Source organism: Loxodonta africana, chromosome 25, assembly GCF_030014295.1.
Source record: "Loxodonta africana isolate mLoxAfr1 chromosome 25, mLoxAfr1.hap2, whole genome shotgun sequence".
NCBI lineage: Eukaryota > Metazoa > Chordata > Mammalia > Proboscidea > Elephantidae > Loxodonta > Loxodonta africana.
Genome location: NC_087366.1, coordinates 26177670 through 26197893, shown reverse-complemented (window position 1 = coordinate 26197893; position 20224 = coordinate 26177670). Strand labels below are relative to the sequence as shown.

The following is a 20224-nucleotide window of genomic DNA, read 5'->3' as shown; positions in this document are numbered from 1 at the left end:
TGCCTTTAAGGCTTTTTTTTTTACTATCTTCCTCAACCTGGAATGTCCTTATCCCAGACTCTTCTCTTTCAAGAAATTCTGTGCATTGTATACCATCCAGTTCTATTTATTATCTCCTTTTGTGCCTCCAATTGCTGCCAGGTAGAATGAACTGAGCACTCCTCATTTTCTGGGCACTCATCATTTTACTTTATTCGTATTATGAAATTAACTCTTACCACTGTGCCATGTTTCTATCACCTACCGCAAAGCCTGACCCATCCCAAGTGGGTTCTTAAATGTTTCTGCAGGTCTGACTGATATATCCAGTTCAATTCAACAAACATTTACTAAACATCTATTAGAGGCAATGCCCTTCACTAGCTACATTGGACAAATAGAGATGAATTAGACAGGCCTCATCCCTAAGAATTTTTTTTCCTTTCATCCCTAAGAAGCTTCTAGTCTAGTCAATAGCAACAAACACTTGGGGCACTAAGAGAGCTTGATAGTTAAAAAGAAGAGTTTTATGATTCCCTACCCGCTGTAAATAAACTCATTCAAATTCATCATGTCAGTTTTCTTAAACAGGATTTTGTAAAAGCCAGGGCATACCCTATAAGTCAGGACTACACTGGTCTCTGAAGATGGGCCTTGGGTTAGCATCAACTGTATATAAATATGTCATGAGAATCAAAGAAGAAGGAGAGAGACTAATCCAAGTTCTCACCTCAGGGAAGCTGGGGTATGAGAAATTAGGCTGCCGAGAGCCCCATCCATCTCTGGAGAAAAATGGTGGGAAAACATTTGGACTGATAGTATCAGGGCCTACAAAAACTGGGATTGAGGAGGAAAAAGGCTTCTTCTCATCTCTGGGAAGAATGCCTGCAGTAAGAAGGGAACTCAGTTGGAGGTGGGAAAGAGTCCAAAAGACTATGTCTTTTGGGGGGCATTGGTTGATGATTGGTTTGGAAAAATGCTATTGAGTGTAGCGTACAGTGACGCCACACAAATATCCTCCATTGTATATCAAGGGATCCCTGTCCAGAATTCTCTAAGATGGGTCACTGCAGAACCCCAAGAGAGCCAGGCTGCCCTGTGGAGAGTTCAAACAATAACAACAATAGGAATTTCATAGTGTTTTACCAGTTACCAAGAAAATGTATTTTATTTCATTTAATCCATATAGCCCTATGTGTGAGGTATTTAATATGTGAGGACACTAAGACTCAGAGAAGTTGCTGTCTGTATCCAATGTCACACAGCAAGTAAATGGTGAAGCCAGTTGGTGCTTGAACCCAGATGCTGCTTCAGTGATGATGATAATTCCAGCACATTCACAGGCAGTGGTCGCCGCAGCTACAACAGATACAGCTGAAGCCACCAAACATCAGGGTGGAGGTCAAGGAGGCAGCTGCATGGAAGGGCAACTCTTTCAATATTGAGGAGAGCTCTCTAGCTACCTTAGGCCCTGCCGCGAGAATAAGGCGAATTGGGGGCCGTACCTCTACTCTGAAGGAGATCAACGGTTAAAGGCTATTACACACACAACTTTTAGGCCTTACATAATTCCTCAATTACCCCTGCCCCCCAATTCCTTATGATGGGGTACATATAATATCCTCTTATCAACTTTATTTTTACCACAATTTATCAACTTTATTTCCATTGTCTATATGCCACATTATGACTTCTGAGGCCTCCAGAAGGAATTGAGAGTCTTCTGACCAAGAAATAGCCTTTCAAACAACTTGGAAACTTGTTTGAGAGTGCCATTATCTGGGAGAGATGATTCTCTGAAATTTTCCACTCTAGGCTCTTCGTTCTTCCTTAGAAAAAAATCATCAATTGTGGTTCAAGGATTCTCCCTGCAGAACCCGGCTTTGGTACACAGAGCCCCAACTTGTCCCAACACCTCTAGCTCCCTTCTGTCCCCTCCCTTCAGGCTCCTTTCAGCACCGTCTGCCCCCTTCCACCTACCTCTACTGCGTCTCCGGCTCCGCGAGGGATCGGTGTAAAAGGTCAGCTGGGGGTCATTTTCTGCCTCTGTGCCTGAATCCCCTTCAGGGTTCAGGAAGGCGGATCCAGCTGTAATGAAAAGGATCATAGCAAAGACGGCACCTTCAGGTTTGTCTTCCTGGCACCAAATCACTGGGCCAGTTCAACAGAAAAATCGATACAAGAGTGAGTTGACTGACAATCTGGGAGGAGTAGCCACGGGGACTGGGGTTTCCTGATATACAGATTTGTCAGTGAAGTAGACCTTCATCTGACAGCAGTCAGAGAGTCCTACTCTGCCCTATACCCGCACTCTCAGCCCGCTCTCCCACCCACTCAGGCCATTTCCGAAAAGGAAGAAGGAAACATACTCCTCATTACAGGTTACGACTCTGATTGATATGAGACCAAAATTATGTCTTAAGGGGCATAAAAAAAAAAAACCAAAAAACCCAAACCCAGTGCCTTCGAGTCAATTTCGACTCATAGCAACCCTATAGAGTAGGGGGCATAGGACATTATATTTTGTGTGTGTGTGTGTGTGTGTGTGTGTGTGTTTTCTGGTTCTACAATTAATACATATTTAATGCACAAGAAGAAAAAGAATACACAAATATGTGTAAAGGGAACAACCCCGACCTCTAAATCCACCATTCAAAAAAACACTATTAAACTTTGATGTATATACCCCCTGTCTTTTTGTGATACAGAAGCTGATGAAGGTTTTTAAATCCTCCTTTAAAAAGGCATTATGCTATAGCTTCTATTTTATGACCTCTTTTTCTTCATTTAATATGTGGTGGGCAACTTTCCATATTAATACGTATAGATCTACGTTATCATTTTCGCTGGCTGCATGGTAAATCGCTGGAGAGCAGACAGATGTGCCAAGTAGTTAGTTAACCAATTCCCTATTAATGCACACTTAAACTATTTCTAATTTTTCACTCTTTAAACAATACTGTGATCAACAGCCTTTTACACATATCTTTGAGTGCTTGTCCAATTATTTCCTTAAGACAAATTCTTGGGGGTGAAATTACTTGGCCAAAGGTTTTGCATATTTAATTTTTTTTTTTTAAGTAGCATTGAACTAGCCTCCAGAATGATTGTACCAGGGCACACTGCTCTAGCAATGCATGAGTGTGGGTAGTGAATATTAACGGCCCCGCCTCCACCGATATCAAGAAATCTACCTGTAAGCTCTAACATCAGAATGGGTACCTCTTGCTTTATTGTTGATCCGCTTTCTCTGGCTGCTGGAAGTGTGAGAGAGCAGGGTGGCCTGCTGGTGGTTGGAATCCACAGGGCTGGTGGCAATGATGTTATCCTTGTACTTGTTCATCAACGACAGCTTGGCATTGTCACTTCCTGTATAAGGATAATTCCAGGCAAAACTTTAAGAGAAAAGGCCAAAAGAAAGTCAGATCAAGGACGTCTGCATAAACTGAGTGGATGGGGTTTCAAAGAATTGAAATAAAGAACTTCTAAAGAAAGAGAGTGGCAGAAACCAAAATATTCCTCCTTGGTTTCTAGGGGGACTACAAAGCTATGGGAGAAGGAGTGAAATAAGGGTGATTACAATTGAAAATCCAATTTAACTAATTCTGTACTGATGGGTCAACACTTGTGACCCTTTGACTTTATACACACTGCAGATTTTTTTCTTTTGGTTGACACAGAGTTTTAAAAGAATTTGATTTTGAGTGCATTGAGGTAGAACACACACTCTCATCAGGCTCTGCACTATTCCTTATTGTCTGACATCAGATATTTCACATATTTATCTTATCTGTTTGGCTTCTGAAGACATCTGAGTTTGCAGCCCCTGACTACCATAGCTAATTGGTAGATTTAGCACCATGCCAGGTGTTGTGGATAATATAAGAGAAATTGAAGACATGTCCCCTATTCTGAAGGAGTTCTCAGGCTTTAAATCCTCCTAGAAAATGGGCTATTCACATAGAATCTCTTTTAGGTATTAAACAGAATGGCAACCTATATGTAATTCCACTCTTTCCAACCCCCACTGAAAGTCTATATATCTTAAGCAACATTCAATATCAAAAAAGTCTTTCCCAAAGATACAGCAATTCCTTGAAGGGCCACTGTCTTAGGATTTTTTCTACAGGGAGTTGCTTATTCACAGAGGTTGGAAACAGAGGTGAGCTGTTGTAAAAGAAGTCCTTCCCTCTCTGCCTTTTTTTTTTTTTAAAACCTGATCTTGTCACAGCTGGTTTAGGTCCAAGTTCCTTTCACCCAATGTCTCCACAGATGCACAAAGTATCTGAGGTGTGTCACCTTGATTGTATCCCATCTTTTTCTTTGGAGAAGCACAAACCTTATGAAGGTCACAGAGGTAAATTTCCCCAGACCAAAGTCACAGGAGTCATAAAAAAGAGCAGGTACCACCACTCCCTCCATTTCTGTGAAGACTCAAATCACCTAAGCAAATATTCTCTCCACATATGTTGATCTTTGCTATTTCCTTACTTCCTGTGCTTTGTCCCTCACACACTAAAAAGGCTCCCACTCACTCCTCTGTTGGATGTAAATGTATCTCTGCTTCCAGTACTGGGGAGGAGTGGAGAGATATGCAACTTACACTTCTTGTTCTGAGTTTCTAGATTAGAAACATCTCTCTTCATCTCAGGAAACAATTTATTCTCCTTGCCCACCTGGGGAAGGGCACTGGCAAGTCCCATTATATATGACAACCAGTTACTAAACAAGACAGCAGCTGCTCCCTACCCACTCACTAGCTACCTGAGGCAAAGGAATGAGCAACCTGTGTCCTTTTCCCATCGCACCTGGTGTGAGGTCCATCCCTGCCTTCTCATTGCAGCCCTGCAGGGAGTCAAGGGTGCGAGTGACCTGGCTGGCAAAGTCTTCCCCTCCGTTCATGCACTCCCTCTGCAGGTGGTGACGCAGGTCTGTGATGTCATACTCATAGCCGTCCAGGATGGGGGTCTCCCGGATGCTCAGGGTGCCGCTGGAGTTGTGGCCCTGCACACGGGCATTACGCAGACTCTCCCGGCCATGCCCGCCAATCAGGACAGAGGGAATGTAGTGTATTTCGTTGGCTGCCTCGGCACTGGCACTCTTCTGGGGCTGGGGGACACGACGGCGCTTGCACCATCGCCGCCGCGTGTACAGGATCATCACCAAACACAAGATGGACAGCAGCAGAGCAATCATGCCACCCTGGGAAGAGAGGACAGCAGATGGATGCAGGAAAGTGGTGGGCTCTTCCCACAAGGAGTCACAGCCCCTTCAGCTACCTCCATGCATCACTTATTCATTAATTAATTCATTCAGGTACATTAAGCATTTATAGCAAGCATCATCCAGCAGCAAACAGTCTGCTGTGATTTGTGTCTAAGGTGAGAGAAAAATGGAATGGAGATGACCAGCGCGTCATTTCAAGTGATCCAAGGTTGCTCTGGCTTAGAAAACAATGCGAAGAAGAAAGAAGTCACTGGGATTGTAAGTGCGTGTGTGTATGATTTCAGCTTCAGAAATGGGGGCTAGGGTTAGAAATCGGAGCACAACCCTAACACTTTATTAAGGCAAATCTATTACACTGTAAAGCTGGTTCCAGACCTTTTTTTTTTTTTTAACTAGGGAGATGACATCTGGTTTCTTCTTGTCTCATACCTTAAGTGGTTAAGCACTTGGCTGCTAACCAAAAGGTCAGCAGTTCAAATCCATCAGCTACTCTGCAGGAGGAAGACACGGCAGTCTGCTTCCCTAAAGATTACAGCGTTGGAAAACCTTCAGTGCAGTTCTACTCTGTCTTATAGAGTTGCTATGAGTCTGAATTGACTCAATGGCAGCAGGTTTGGTTTTGGTTTCCACACCTTAAAAACCAATCATATGTGGATTCTAATCCTACTCTCCTAATTATTTGCGAGTCTTGTAAATTCTAAACTCAGATTCCTCATCTGTAAGATGGAGTTGATATTACTTAACCTCCCATGAGGGTTGTAAGGATTACATTATGCAACTATGTCAAGTGCCTAGCACAGTGCATAGCATAGCAGAGGCTGTCCTCAGTCTCAGTTTAAATCAGGGGAAACCACTGATAAATCCAAAGAGAAGTTCACATCCATCAGGAATTTACAACCAAGCACAGGGAAGAACCTTACCATATGAATGTGACTTTTTCAGTTTCTCCCAACCACACAGTCCTGGCTGATGTCCCCTGTTGTTGCTAAAGCTCAGGGGAAGGGATTGAGACTCGTGTCTTGAGTCACGCAGGCAAAGGAGTGTCCTTCTAAACCTTCTGGTTCTCAAAGGCCATCACCTCTGAGGCCATTACTTAACAATCAGCAGCCCACTTGACCATCTGTCAGGGATAAAGGCATGACGACTTGGTGATCCTGACTGCTTTGCCCTGACATTCATCCAGCAGAGTCTGGGGGAAGGCCTTGCAAACCCACTGCTGCACAGCGCTCAGTGGGTATAAATCTTCCGGAGCACAGTCTGTATTCACTCCTTTTATTTTGGTCAATATCCCTCCAAACCTATTTATTAGGCTGGGGTGTGCCAAATGGCTTTGCTCTCAACCTTGGGCTTCAATCACTGCCACTGTATCATAGAGGCTAGAGATGAACCCCCTGTTCATCCCCAGGGGGCCATCTACACCAGGCAGGGTCAAGATTATTCTCTCCAACTTATTCAACGGGGCTTTTTCCACTCTCATAATAATTATGTCTTGGATTTATAAAGTTCTCCTTGCCATAAATCTTCCCATTTATCCTCCCTCTAAACTGGGTCACTGGGTTCTCCCACCATGGCCATGAGCAAAGGAGTACACACACACACTACACATGAGATGTTGCCTCTTTCAAACAGGCATCACAGAGGAACAGAGAAATGATGAAACAGTCAGCTGACAGGTGGTGACAGGTCACTCCAGGTGGCTTGTCAGTGACATATGCTGGCTTCTTGGTTTTCAAATTTTTCTTTTATCAATGGTTAAATCTTGCATGCCGTTATGGATTGAATTGTGTTCTGCAAAAATATGTGTCAACTTGGCTAGGCCATGATTCCCAGTTCACCATCTTGTCATCTGATGTGATTTTCCTATGTGTTGTAAATCTCAACCTCTATGATGTTAATGGGGCAAGATTAGAGGCAGTTATGTTAATGAGGCAGCACTCAGTCTATAGGATTAGGTTATATGTTGAGTCGTTCTCCTTTGAGATATAAAAGAGTGAATCAAGCAGAGAGGAAGGGAACTCATACCACCAAGAAAGAAGCACTGAGAGTGGAGCGCATCATTTGGACCTAGAGTCCCTGTGCTGAAAAGCTCCTAGACCAGAGGAAGATGGATGACAAGGACCTTCCCCCAGAACCAACAGAAATAGAAAGACTTTCCCTGGAGCTAGTGCCCTGAATTTGGACTTCTAGCCTCCTAGACACTGAGAGAACGAACTCTCGTTTGTTAAAGCCATCCACTTGTGATATTTCTGTCATAGAAGCACTAGATAACTAAGACACATGCCAACATAGAGATAGTGTAAACATGAAGCTGCTCAGGTTACAATGGGGGCGGGAATCCAAAGCCAAGTGTTCTAGGCCCTTGCTAGTGCCACCTACCTCCCTTCCATTCTGGCAGCTGCCAAGACATACAGAGCCCATGGAGCACCCAGAGCACTGTGTAGAAGACACAGCACCTCAACGGTGCCATAACTTAACCCTGGACCAGTTCTCAAAAGCTACTTTTTGTATCTAACCCAATAGTTTTTAAGCTAAACCTTCAGACCCACTATCCCTGTCTTCACCCCAAACTGAAGCTGCAATAATAGGTAATTAAGCCACACAGAAGGAATAACTTCCTGACTGAAAGAAGTTGTCAGACATTGAATTAGGCTAGTGAAAGCCAGAGGTAATTTTATTCCCTAAAGAGCTGTAAAAGTAGCATAAACATCAATCTCTGAGGAATAGTCTAAACACCATCTTTCCTGCTCATGTGGAGGCTTTTACAAGTCCCTTCCTCTGTAACTCTCCTTTCACTGGTGACGCTATGGTTTTGATAAGATCCAGGCTATACGTTCATTCCCCATATGAGGCAGAGATGAAACTATAGCAGCTGTCCCTTATGGAGCTTTTAATATGTCAGACTGTTCTAAATGCTCTACATTTTTTAACACTAAGAGGTAAGTACAATTATTTCCCCATTTTAAATTTATAAAAGCTGGGATACAAAGGTTAAATAGCTTGTCTAAGTTCACACAACAAATGAGTAGTAGAATTGGGATGGGAGCTCAATTATTCCCCTTTCAAAGCCTACGTTTTTCTTTTTTTTTTTTTAATTTTTATTGTGCTTTTTTTTTTTAAGTGAAAGTTTACAAATCAAGCCAGTCTCTCAAACAAAAACTTATATACACCTTGCTACATACTCCCAATTGCTCTCCCCCTAATGAGACAGCCCGCTCCCTCCCTGCACTCTCTCTTTTTGTGTCCATTTCACAACCTTCTAACTTCCTCTACCCTTTCATCTCCCCTCCAGGAAGGAGATGCCAACATAGTCTCGTGTCCACCTTATCCAGGAAGCTCACTCCTTACCAGCTTAACACTCCAACCCATTGTCCAGTCCAATCCCTGTCTGAAGAATTGGCTTTGGGAATGGTTCCTGCCCTGAGCCAACAGAAGGTCTGGGGGCCATGACCACCGGGGTCCTTCTAATCTCATGAAACCATTAAGTCTCGTCTTTTTATGGGTCTGCATCCCACTGCTCTCCTGCTCCCTCAGGGGTTCTCTGCTGTGTTCCCTGTCAGGGTAGTCATCAGTTGTAGCCAGGCACCATCTAGCTCTTCTGGTCTCAGGCTGATGTAGTCTCTGGGTTTATGTGGCCCTGTCTGTCTCTTGGGCTCATAATTACCTTGTGTCCTTGGTGTTCTTCATTCTCCTTTGATCCAGGTGGGTTGATGCATCTTAGATGGCCGCTTGCTAGCGTTTAAGACCCCAGACACCTCTCTCCAAGGTGGGATGCAGAATGTTTTCTTAATAGATTTTATTATGCCAATTGACTTAGATGGCTGGTGAAACCATGGTCCCCACCCCTGCTACGCTGGCCTTTGAAGCATTCAGTTTCTTTGGGAAACTTCTTTCCTTTTCGTTTAGTCCAGTTGTGCTGACCTCACCTGTATTGTGTGTCATCTGTCCCATCACCTAAAGTAGTTCTTATTTACTATCTAATTAGTGAATACTCCTCTCCCACCCTCCCCCCCATCCTCTCGTAACCATCAAAGCATATTTTCTTCTCTGTTTAAACTATTTCTCAAGTTCTTGTAATAGTGGTCTTATACAATATTTGCCTTTTTGCAACTGACTAATTTCACTCAGCATAATGCCTCCCAGATTTCTCCATGTTATGAAATGTTTCACAGATTCATCAGTGTTCTTTATCAATGTCCAGTATTCCATTGTGTGAATATACCATAATTTATTTATCCACTCATCCATTGATGGGCACCTTGGTTGCTTCCATCTTTTTGCTATTGTAAACAGTGCTGCAATGAATATGAGTGTGCATATATCTGTTTGTGTAAAGGCTCTTAATTCTCTAGGATATATTCCAGGGAGTGGGATTGCTGGATCGTATGGTAGTTCTATTTCTAGCTTTTTAAGGAAGAGCCAAATCGATTTCCAAAGTGGTTGTACCATTTTACGTTCCCACCAGCAGTGTATAAGTGTTCCAATCTCTCCACAGCCTCTCCAACATTTATTATTTTGTGATTTTTGGATTAATGCCAGCCTTGTTGGAGTGAGATGAAATCTCTTAGTAGTTTTGATTTGCATTTCTCTAATGGGTAATGAGCGTGAGCATTTCCTCATGTATCTGTTAGCTGCCTGAATGTCTTCTTTAGTGAAGTGTCTACTCATATCTTTTGCCCATTTTTTAATTGGGTTATTTGTCTCTTTGCAGTATCATGTAGATTTTAGAGATCAGGTGCTGATAGGAAATGTCACAGCTAAGAACTTCTTCCCAGTCTGTAGGTAATCTTTTTACTCTGTTGGTGAAGTCTTTGGATGAGCATAGGTGTTTGATTTTTAGGAGCTCCCAGTTATCTAGTTTTTCTTCTGCATTGTTAGTAATGTTTTGTATACTGTTTATGCCATGTATGTATTAGGGCTCCTAATATTGTCCCTATTTTTTCTTCCATGATCTTTATCAGTTTTAGATTTTATATTTATGTCTTTGATCCATTTTGAGCTCGTTTTTGTGCATGGAGTGAGGTATGAGTCTTGTTTCATTTTTTTGCAAATGGAGATCCAGTTATGCCAGCACCATTTGTTAAAAAGACTGTCTTTTCCCCATTTAACTGTTTTGGGGCCTTTGTCAAATATCAACTGCTCGTATGTGGATGGATTTATGTCTGGACTCTCAATTCTGTTCCACTGGTCTATGTATCTGTTGTTGTACCAGTACCAGGCTGTTTTGACTACTGTGGTAGTATAATAGGTTCTAAAATCAGGTAGAGTAAGGCTTCCCACTTATTTCTTCTTTTTCAGTAGTATTTACTTATCCGTGGTGGTGTAGTACTTAAGTGCTACAGCTGCTAACCAAAAGGTCGGCAGTTCAAATCCACCAGGTGCTCCTCGGAGACTCTGTGGGGCAGTTCTACTCTGACCTATAGGGTCGCTATGAGTTGGAATTGACTCGACGGCGAGGGGTTTGGTTTGGTTTGGTTTGGTTTCTTAGCCGGGTCCTCTTTCCTTTCCATATGAAGTTGGTGATTTGTTTCTCCACCTCATTAAAGAATGTCGTTGGAATTTGGATCAGAATTGCATTAAATATATAGATTGCTTTTGGTAGAATGGACATTTTTATAATGTTAAGTCTTCCTATCCATGAGCAAGGTATGTTTTCCACTTATGTAGGTCTCTTTTGGTTTCTTGAGGAAGTGTTTTCTAGTTTTCTTTGTATAAGTCTTTTACATCTTTGGTAAGATTCATTCCTAAGTATTTTATCTTCTTGGGGGCTACTATAAATGGTATTGATTTGGTGATTTCCTCTTTGATGTTCTTTCTGTTGGTGTAGAGGAATGCAACTGATTTTTGTATGTTTATCTTGTATCCTGATACTCTGCTGAACTCTTCTATTAGTTTCAGTAGTTTTCTTGAGGATTCCTTAGGGTTTTCTGTGTATAAGATCATGTCGTCTGCAAATAGAGATAATTTTACTTCTTCCTTGTCAATCTGGATGCTCTTTATTTCTTTATCTAGCCTAATTGCTCTGGAGAGGACCTCCAGCACAACGTTGAATAAGAGCGGTGACAAAGGGCATCCTTGTCTGGTTCCCGATCTCAAGGGGAACGCTTTCAGGCTCTCTCCATTTAAGGTGATGCTGGCTGTTGGCTTTGTATAAATGTCCTTTATTATGTTGAGGAATTTTCCTTCTATTCCTATTTTGCTGAGAGTTTTTATCATGAACCGGTGTTGAACTTTGTCAAATGCCTTTTCTGAATCAATTGATAAAATCATGTGATTCTTATCTTTTGTTTTATTTATGTGATGGATTACATTAATTGTTTTTCTAATGTCGAACCACCCCTGCATACCTGGTACGAATCCCACTTGTTCATGGTGAATTATATTTTTGATACGTTTTTGAATTCTATTGGCTAGAATTTTGTTGAGGGTTTTGCATCTAAGTTCATGAGGAATATAGGTCTGTAATTTTCTTTTTTTGTGGTGTCTTTACGTGCTCTTGGCATCAGGGATATGGTGGCTTCATAAAATGAGTTTGGTAGTATTCCGTCCTTTTCTATGCTTTGAAATACCTTTAGTAGTAGTGGTGTTAACTCTTCTCTGAAAGTTTGGTGGAACTCTGCAGTGAAGCCATCTGGGCCAGCAAAGCCTACATTCTTAACTACTAGGTTACAGACACCCTGAATGAACTTTTGCTCACTGGAGACATATACATTTAGGCATTAATCTCACAAACCATAAGGTAGAGTAAGGGTGTGGAGGGTTGTACCCAGATCTATCCTTACTTCTCAAAGAAAAAAGAAAGTATTCACAGGGCACATCTAGATGAGAACAAGTCAAAAGAGGCACTGTCATAAACAAAGGACCTTTACTAAAGGTAAAAAAAAAAGAAAAGGTAAGCACCCGCTAAATATCCTACTCCAAGATTAGTTGGTTGTGGAAAGACAATACTCACGTTTCAGTTCCCTGTTCAAATAAGACTGTGTGCATCACTCATCACTACATACCTGGAAGATACCACCAGGTTCTCAATTTAGCTAAATTTTGGTGAAGAAAAGCACTAGGATATTTTTCTGTTTCAACTTACAGGCCCACTGAAAATCTCTAGGTTTAGCCTCTTCCTTTTCTAATGAAGAAAAGAAAACAAGGCCCACAGAAACCTAAGAACTAGACAGCATCCAACTAGCACTAGACTGATGTCCTCTTTGCTGCTCTTACCATGGCGCCATTTTGTTAGCTTCATCTTAAAGTCCCTTTACCATAGCTATGCGTGAAGCCTAAAGACAAAATTTGTGGTGGGTGTTGTTGCCATCAAGTCATTTCTGACTCACGGCAACCCCATGTGTGCAGAGTAGAACAGCTCCAAATGGTTTTCAAGGCTGTGACCTTTTGGAAGCAGATTACTAGGTCTGTCTTCTGAGGCACCTCTAGCTGGGTTTGAACCACCAAACTTTGAGCTAGTAGTTACGCACTTAACTATTTTTTGCCAGGGAACCCAGAAACACAGTTAAGAATATTTTATTCTATTTTTTAATATAATAACTTACACGGGTCTAGAACACAGATTTCTGTTTGGTAAAGTCAATGTATTTAGCTTCTCTAAACTTACTTTAGCAAAATGTTCTCTCTGCTTAGAGCAGTCCTCCTGATGACCTCAGCTTTCTAATAATCAATTACCAGTAATGAACTCCAGGCATTAAGTAAAACACAGCACCAACCAAGAAAACCACACCCACTGCCATCAAGTCAATTCCAACTCATGGTGACCCTATAGGACAGGGCAGAGCTGCCCCATAGGGTTTCCAAGGAGTGGCTGATGGATTCGAACTGCCAACCTTTTGTTTAGCAGCCAAGCTCTTAACCACTGTGCCACCAGAGCTCCAAAACACAGCACAAGCATAGGAAAAATGATTCTCAGGTATTCATGTTATAGTAAATTTTCTTTGCTTCTATAATCCGAAACGGTGGCAGCTGTCACAACACTTTGCCAAGACTTAGCTATTTGTGAACTATTATGTAAATAATAATATACATAATGTTAATATGTAATATTATTTAATAATAATATTATGTAACAATAATGATTTGTAAAATCATTACACACAAGTTGCTCCAAAATGTTTATATGCCTAATCCAAGTGAGGGAAATATAAAGTCCCTGGGTGGCACAGTTAAACGCTGGGCTAATAACCAAAAGTCTGATGGTTCAAGCTCACTCAGAGGCACCTTGGAAAAAAGGCCTGGAGATCTGCTTCTGAAGGGTCACATCCATGAAAACTGCATGGGGCAGTTCTCCTCAGACAAGCGTGGGGTTGCCATGAGTCAGAATCAGCTCTATAGCAACGGGTTTGGTTTTGTTCTAATAAACTAGGAAAAAGTATGGGTGTAGTTGCCTTGATAACGTTCCTTCTATCTTGGAAATCCAGTGTGAGAAAGCCTAGTTCTTTGATATTTCCATTATTTTTAACACTTTTACAGCAGACTTTGGAGCCCTGGTGGCATAGTGATTAAGAGCTTGACTGTTAACCAAAAGGTTGGCAGTTCGAATCCACTGGCCGCTCCTTGGAAACTCTACGGGCAATTCTACTCTGTCCTAATAGTGTTGCTATAAGTCAGAATCGACTGGACAGTAACGGGTTTGGTTTTGGTATTATCAGCAGGTTTTAAACAGTTTCAATGAAAGTCACAGATACTCTAGGATCTTCTTTTCAAATAATCTAATGAAATTAAGAGGTGGCAGATGGAATGGAAAGAAAGCCTAGGCCAAGGGCTATCACTGAGAGCTTCCTGGTAACCAAGACAAAAAAGAGAAACACAAGTTACACGCTTCTTATTTGACAAAAGACAGTTGTTGGGAGAAACCAACTTCCTCCACGCATTCAGCTTCCACTTTGTGCATGAGTGAAAGCCAATTGCATCATCACAAAAGACTTTACACAGAGGACAAGGAAGTTCTTCACATGCACATGCCTTGCTTTTGAGTATCTGTATTCCTTAGCTGTGTGCACAGTGTATTCTTCATTTGTTTTTGTTAGCTTCAGTCTTTACGACATTAAGGATAATAATAATAATAAAAAGACATTAAGGTATATCTAGACCCAGGCAACAAGTAACAAGTTGCAAACTTTGAACATTAAAAAAATAATAACATTGACTGCCAGACAGAAAATTGTTTTGCTCCTCATTTATCTTATAATGAGTTTACTGATTATTCTATTGATTTTCCTCAAAACTGTTAACATTTTGTAACTAGAAGTGTGTTCGGGGTATATGAAAACTCCACATCTGTTAACAAGTTCTTCGTAAAAAAAAAGTGGCATTTAAAATATATTTTTCTTTTAAAAATCAATAAATCATTTGTACTGGCTTTAATAGAGATCAAACAAATGAAATCAGCTTTTATTTTATTAAAAAATTGACATTTTCAGCACTTACCTAAAAGAGTAATATGAGGCTTATCAGATAATTTGTAGCTTTTGGAATTTTTATATAATAATGTTTTATATAACTTCGACAGCAATTGCTCAGGGATGGACAATTCCAGGCAGCTCTCCATGTTTTTTTCACAGTAGTCCTCCAGGCCTCACTACAAAACTGCCTCATTATCTGATCTGTATATTCATGCTGGGACCTGGGTCACACTTCTCTCCCTTAGCTGACTCCTACTTATCCTTCACAAGTCAGTTCGGTGACACACCCTCAGCCCACTCTTCCCTAGTCTTACAACACTGCCCATCCTGTAGTTGCCATAGCACTTGCCACATAATTCTAACCACAGATACTTTTCCTAAAAATTTGTTGTTATGTATATAGATGTGTGTGTCTGTGTCTGTGTGAGTGTACGTATGCATATACACATATATACATATCTATATATCTGTCACAGACTGCCAAAAGAACGAATAAATCTGTCTTAGAAGAAGTACAACCAGAATGCTCCTTAGAAGCAAGGATGGCGAGACTACGTCTTACATACTTTGGACGTGTTGTCAGGAGGGATCGGTCCCTGGAGAAGGACATCATGCTTGGCAGAGCACAGGGTCAGCGGAAAAGAGGAAGACCCTCAACGAGGTGGATTGACACGGTGGCTGCAACAATGAGCTCAAGCATAACAACTATTTAAGGATGGCTCAGGGCCGGGCAGTGTTAAGATCTGTTGTGCATTGAGTCGCTATGAGTCAGAACCAACTCGACGGCACCTAACAACAACAACATATAGGTAGAGGTGTGTGTAGATAGATATATAGACAGATAGATAGACAGATAGACAGGCAGACAGATAGATATAGATATACGTTGTTGTTTTTCTTAGGTGCTGTCAAGTAGGTTCCGACTCATAGTGACCTTATGTATCACAGAACGAAACACTGCCGAGTCCTGAGCCATGCTCACAATTGTTGTTATGCTTGAGCCCATTGTTGCAGCCACTGTGTCAATCCACTTCATTGAGGGTCTTCCTCTCCTTCACTGGCCCTCTACCTTACCAAGCATTATGTCCTTCTCCAGGGGCTGATCCTCCTGACAACACGTCCAAAGTATGTGAGATGTAGTCTCACCATCCTTGCTTCTAAGGGGCATTCTGGTTGTACTTCTTCCAAGACAGATTTGTTCATCCTTTTGGCAGTCCATGACAGATATATAAAATCACACACAGACACAGACACACACACACACCGTGTTTTTATGCAAATAGTGCACGCCTTCTGCGTTTGTTTGCCAGCCATACCCTCTACCCATGAGACACTTTCATAAGCGCCACCATGCCAATCCTCTTTCACATGTTGCTGTAAAAAAATTAGCATAGCATACTTAACAAAAATACCTCACGGAGAGAGGGCACACTAGCAAACAAACGCAGACAGTACACATTATTTGCGTAAAAATATGGTATCTGTATGTATATATATATGTATACAAATAAACATTCACCGAGTCAACATTTTTTACACATACAATTTAGTGACATTAATTATGTTCATCCTATTATGCAACCATCACCACTCTCTGTTTCCAAATTTATCCATCACTCTTAACAGAAGCTCAGAGCCCCCTAGGCAATACTTCTACCTTAAATTTGCTTATCTATCTCATCTACTAGACTATAAACTTTATGAGAGCAGGGGCCATGTCTGACACACCTCTTTCAGTGCTATAATCAGGCATAGTGCCTGGCATAAAGTAGCTGTTCAATAATTGTAGAAGGAAGGGAGGGAGGAAGGAAGGAAAGAATTTATCAACTTTGAAAATATTTCAGTATTGACACATTCTATATGCCTGAAAAATAAAACTTATTTTATAAGGAAGTTGCTTATGTGGCTCATTCATTCATTCAGCAAGTATTTATGGACACCTACTTTATTTTAGGGGCAGTGGTGGTTCAATGGTAGAATTCTTGCCTTCCATGCGGGAGACCCAGGTTCAAATCTCAGCCCATGCACTTCAAGTGTGACCACCACCTGTCTGTCAGTGGAGGCTTGTATGTTGCTGTGATGCTCAACAGGTTTCTGCAGAGCTTCCAGGCTAAGGCAGGTGAGGAAAAAAAGCCTGGCAACCTACTTCCAGAAAACCACCCAATGAAAACCCTATGGATCACAACAATCTGATCCTGTTGTGCATGAGGTCACCACAAATCAGGGGCTGGCCACTAACAACAGCATTTTATTTCAGCAAGGCATTTTTCTAGTTGTCACTGTTATTAGGATACTGCAGCGAACAATACAAATAAAGTTTCTTATCTCAAGGAGTTTATATTATAGTTAAAGGAGAGAATCAGCAAAATTTGGTTTTAGAAGGTAAACGCGGCACAAAAGGGACAAAAAAAGATCACAGATACTGGAAATAGCTAGTCATTACTTCTCTTTATATACAGGAAACCCTGGTAGCATAGCGGTTAAGAGCTATAGCTGTTAACCAAAAGGCTGGCAGTTCAAATCCATTAGGCACTCCTTGGAAACCATATGTGGCAGTTCTACTCTGTCCTATGAGGACTATGAGTCAGAATCGACTCACTGGCAATGGTTTTCTTTCTTTCTTTTTTTTTTTTTTTAACTCCCCTATAACGAAAGAAACTGAGGATAGGTGAATATATCACCTCTAAAAAAAAAAAAAAAAATTTTTTTTTTTTTTAGGTGATATTCAGGGTAACACCTCTGGGCCAATAAAATCTTTCCCTAATCCCAAATCAGCATCCCATGATCAGAAAATCCCAGAATAAAGAATCTGGATCTATCAAATGTCACCAAAGTTTAGGGAGTCACCTGGGTTTTGTAAACTCTTGGCAGAAAAATGGAAATGTTTCCAGCTACCATCTGTCAAGAGATTGCAGCCAATCAATCAGCTCAAATTTCAAAGCTGAGTAACCAAAAGAGTGAATCTGAGACATAATTAATTATCCCTCAAGGCAACTGGATATACTGAATTCAAATTAAATTCCTAATGGAATTAAATGGTGGTTGAAAAATAAGAGTCAAATAGACAAGCTTGGTAGCCAACATTCTCTGCTTTTCTTCAATAACAATGCTCAAAGGTAGGGGCAAAGACTCTCTTTCATTTATGACAACAGTCACTCATATCTCTCTCTGACTTCCATAAAAGATAGACCAAAAGGAGAGAAATTGTACAAGCCGAACTCTGGTCATGTTTTGAACTAGAACCAAAGTGTTTCAGCTCAGGGGTAGGGGAATAGATGTGCTAGACTACTGACTTCTGAAGGTTCCTTCCAATCCTGTGATTCTGTGATCTCACTGGAAAATTAAACCTAGATTACTAATAACATGAAGGACACCAATAAAATAACGGAGCTAACTAGTTGTGTGACTTTGTGCACGTTATATAATTTCTTTGAACCTACCTCTAGGCCTTTATCTATAAAATTAGGTGATTGGAAAAAATGTATTGACCTCTTCAAACTTCAAAATTTCATGATTAATCCTTGTCAAACTAGAAATGGCTCTAAATTGGTAAAACTAATAGTAGACAAAATGTCTGTGAGTTGTTCCTGCCCGGTAAAGTCAAAAGCCACAGGCCAAAGACATGATGAAATGGATCCTGCAGATGCAGTCCATCAACACCGTTTAGACAATGGAGCCTCTGATACACAGACCCACCCCTCTTCCAACGGTACTAGCAGGTCTTTGAAATCAGATGAGCCATCTAAATTGTAGTAGCGCATTCTTTCTTGGGGACCCCTTGACTGCCAGAAGGAGTCCCCCAAACTAGAAGAGAAGCCCCTTGGTTTGTTCCTCTGAGGAGCTATCTTTTCTGTGGTGGCTGGTGAAAATAAATTCAGTATCTCCTGCCCATCTCCTTCACAAATGGAAGACAAGTGAAACACTTTAAGCAGATTAAATAGCGAGTTCAATTTATAAATTATTAGGGACATTACTTCCCCTTGGGGGTTTTCTGAAGCCTTTAATCTTGTGGAAATGCTTTTCAGTTGCCATGGGCCACCACGTTAATTAAGAGGACTCGATGTGTCCTCTGGGGCTTCTGAAGTGAACTGCACATCCCACTAGCAGGGGACAGACCCGCCCTGCCTGGTTAGCCTCTCACTGGGGCCTGATGTTACTATCACCTGCTGTCATAAAATGCTCCAGAATCCCTTCCCTACCAACTGTCCACAGCTTTGGGATGGAATAGGATGTCTCCCAAGATCCTCTCTCATTAAAATGCCATGGGTTGTGTAAAGGTAGGAATCTGGCAACCTTCCGCAGGAAGAGATCAACTCTAAGAACTTTCCGGGTTAGGCAGGATGATATTTGAGGACCCTTCCAAACTAAAGAGGCTGCGAGCATGAAATTCTTCCGAGTAGGAAACTCAACTTTATAACTTTTTTTTTTCCTTAGATCTAAAAGTTTTAATACTATTAGATTTGCTCACTTTCTTTCTTCTTTAATCTGGGAAGTCTGTCTTCAATTTCTTTATGAGACTTTGGGAGTTTCATCTAATGAGAGCCTGAAGCCCTACAGGGAAAGTGGCTGGAGGCTAGTGTGCTGGAGTCAGCCTGGGCTATTTCAAGTTGTCCTTTTTCAGATTCTTTTTATAGAGCTGCTTTTTTGGTTCTCAGGATTTTTCTTGCCTGAGACCCTTGACTTTGCTGGACCCAAAGCAAAAAGGAGGGAGTGCATTTGTCCATGAGGAGCATTCCTGAGCTTAGAGCTTACATAATTAGTAGCTTTGGTTACCTGTCACTTGTCTTAATGAGAAAGCTAAGGCTGAGTGGTGCCGGGGGAAGCAGGTGGCAGAAACGTGGCTTGTCATGGCTTGCATTTTCAAGGTCCAATGGATTCCCTAATTCTAGAGATTAACCTAGATTGCTGAAGAGTGGGAGAGCTGCAAGGAATCAGGCCAGCAGGGCAGAGCTGAAGTCCTCCTGCCCCTCTGAATGTAGGCCTAACAATTTTCTGAGAGGTGAGGCTGTCTAGTCAGACATTACGGATGGGACCTCAACTGGTGCCATGTGTTAAGAGATGCCCCAACATATAACCTGTGCGGTGTGTGTATGTTTGTGTGTGTGCATGCACGTACACAAATGTGTGTATTATGCATGACGGGCAGGCTGGGAGATAAAAGAATCCACACAGAAGCAGAAGCACTCCAGGTCACTGTCTCAGCAACCCATGGGCAGAGCTGCATGAGACAGGCTCCCTCCATGGGCTGTGTGCACCAGCCCTTCAAAACTTCACAAGCCAAGCATGACGCTAATAAATATCTCCAGCTAGATAATGCTCAACGCCTATTCTTGACCACGTTCCTTTCCTCCTTTCTTCTGTGTTCTTATGCAGTAGGTGATCTTGATGAAATAAAATAATGACAATAATCTACTCCATTAAGACCAAACATTAAGGGAATTATTGAACAAGTAACAGAAGAGACAGCTAGCACAGTGTATGCTAATGACCATTAATTAGACTTTAACCCTCTTTTTCTCTGAACATAATGGAGTTGTTAAACCCTTCTTCCTCCCATCTCCTCAAAATGCAAGCAGCCCAGTTCAAGGGGCAGAGAGAAGGCCTCAGGGAGTTGA

At 41.5% G+C, this 20224-nt stretch overlaps 1 protein-coding gene across 2 annotated transcripts in view; it reads right to left on the bottom strand.

Annotated features, from left to right (window-relative positions):
• Positions 1-20224, bottom strand: part of ASTN1 (astrotactin 1) — a 388929-nt gene that overhangs the window by 211276 nt on the left and 157429 nt on the right. For both annotated transcript variants that reach the window (XM_064276603.1, XM_003410879.4), the window contains exons 3-5: positions 4788-5181; positions 3202-3348; positions 1960-2067 (exon numbers count right to left, since the gene is read on the bottom strand). In XM_064276603.1, the coding sequence (XP_064132673.1) occupies positions 1960-2067; positions 3202-3348; positions 4788-5181 (649 nt within the window). The remainder of the gene's footprint in view (positions 1-1959; positions 2068-3201; positions 3349-4787; positions 5182-20224) is intronic.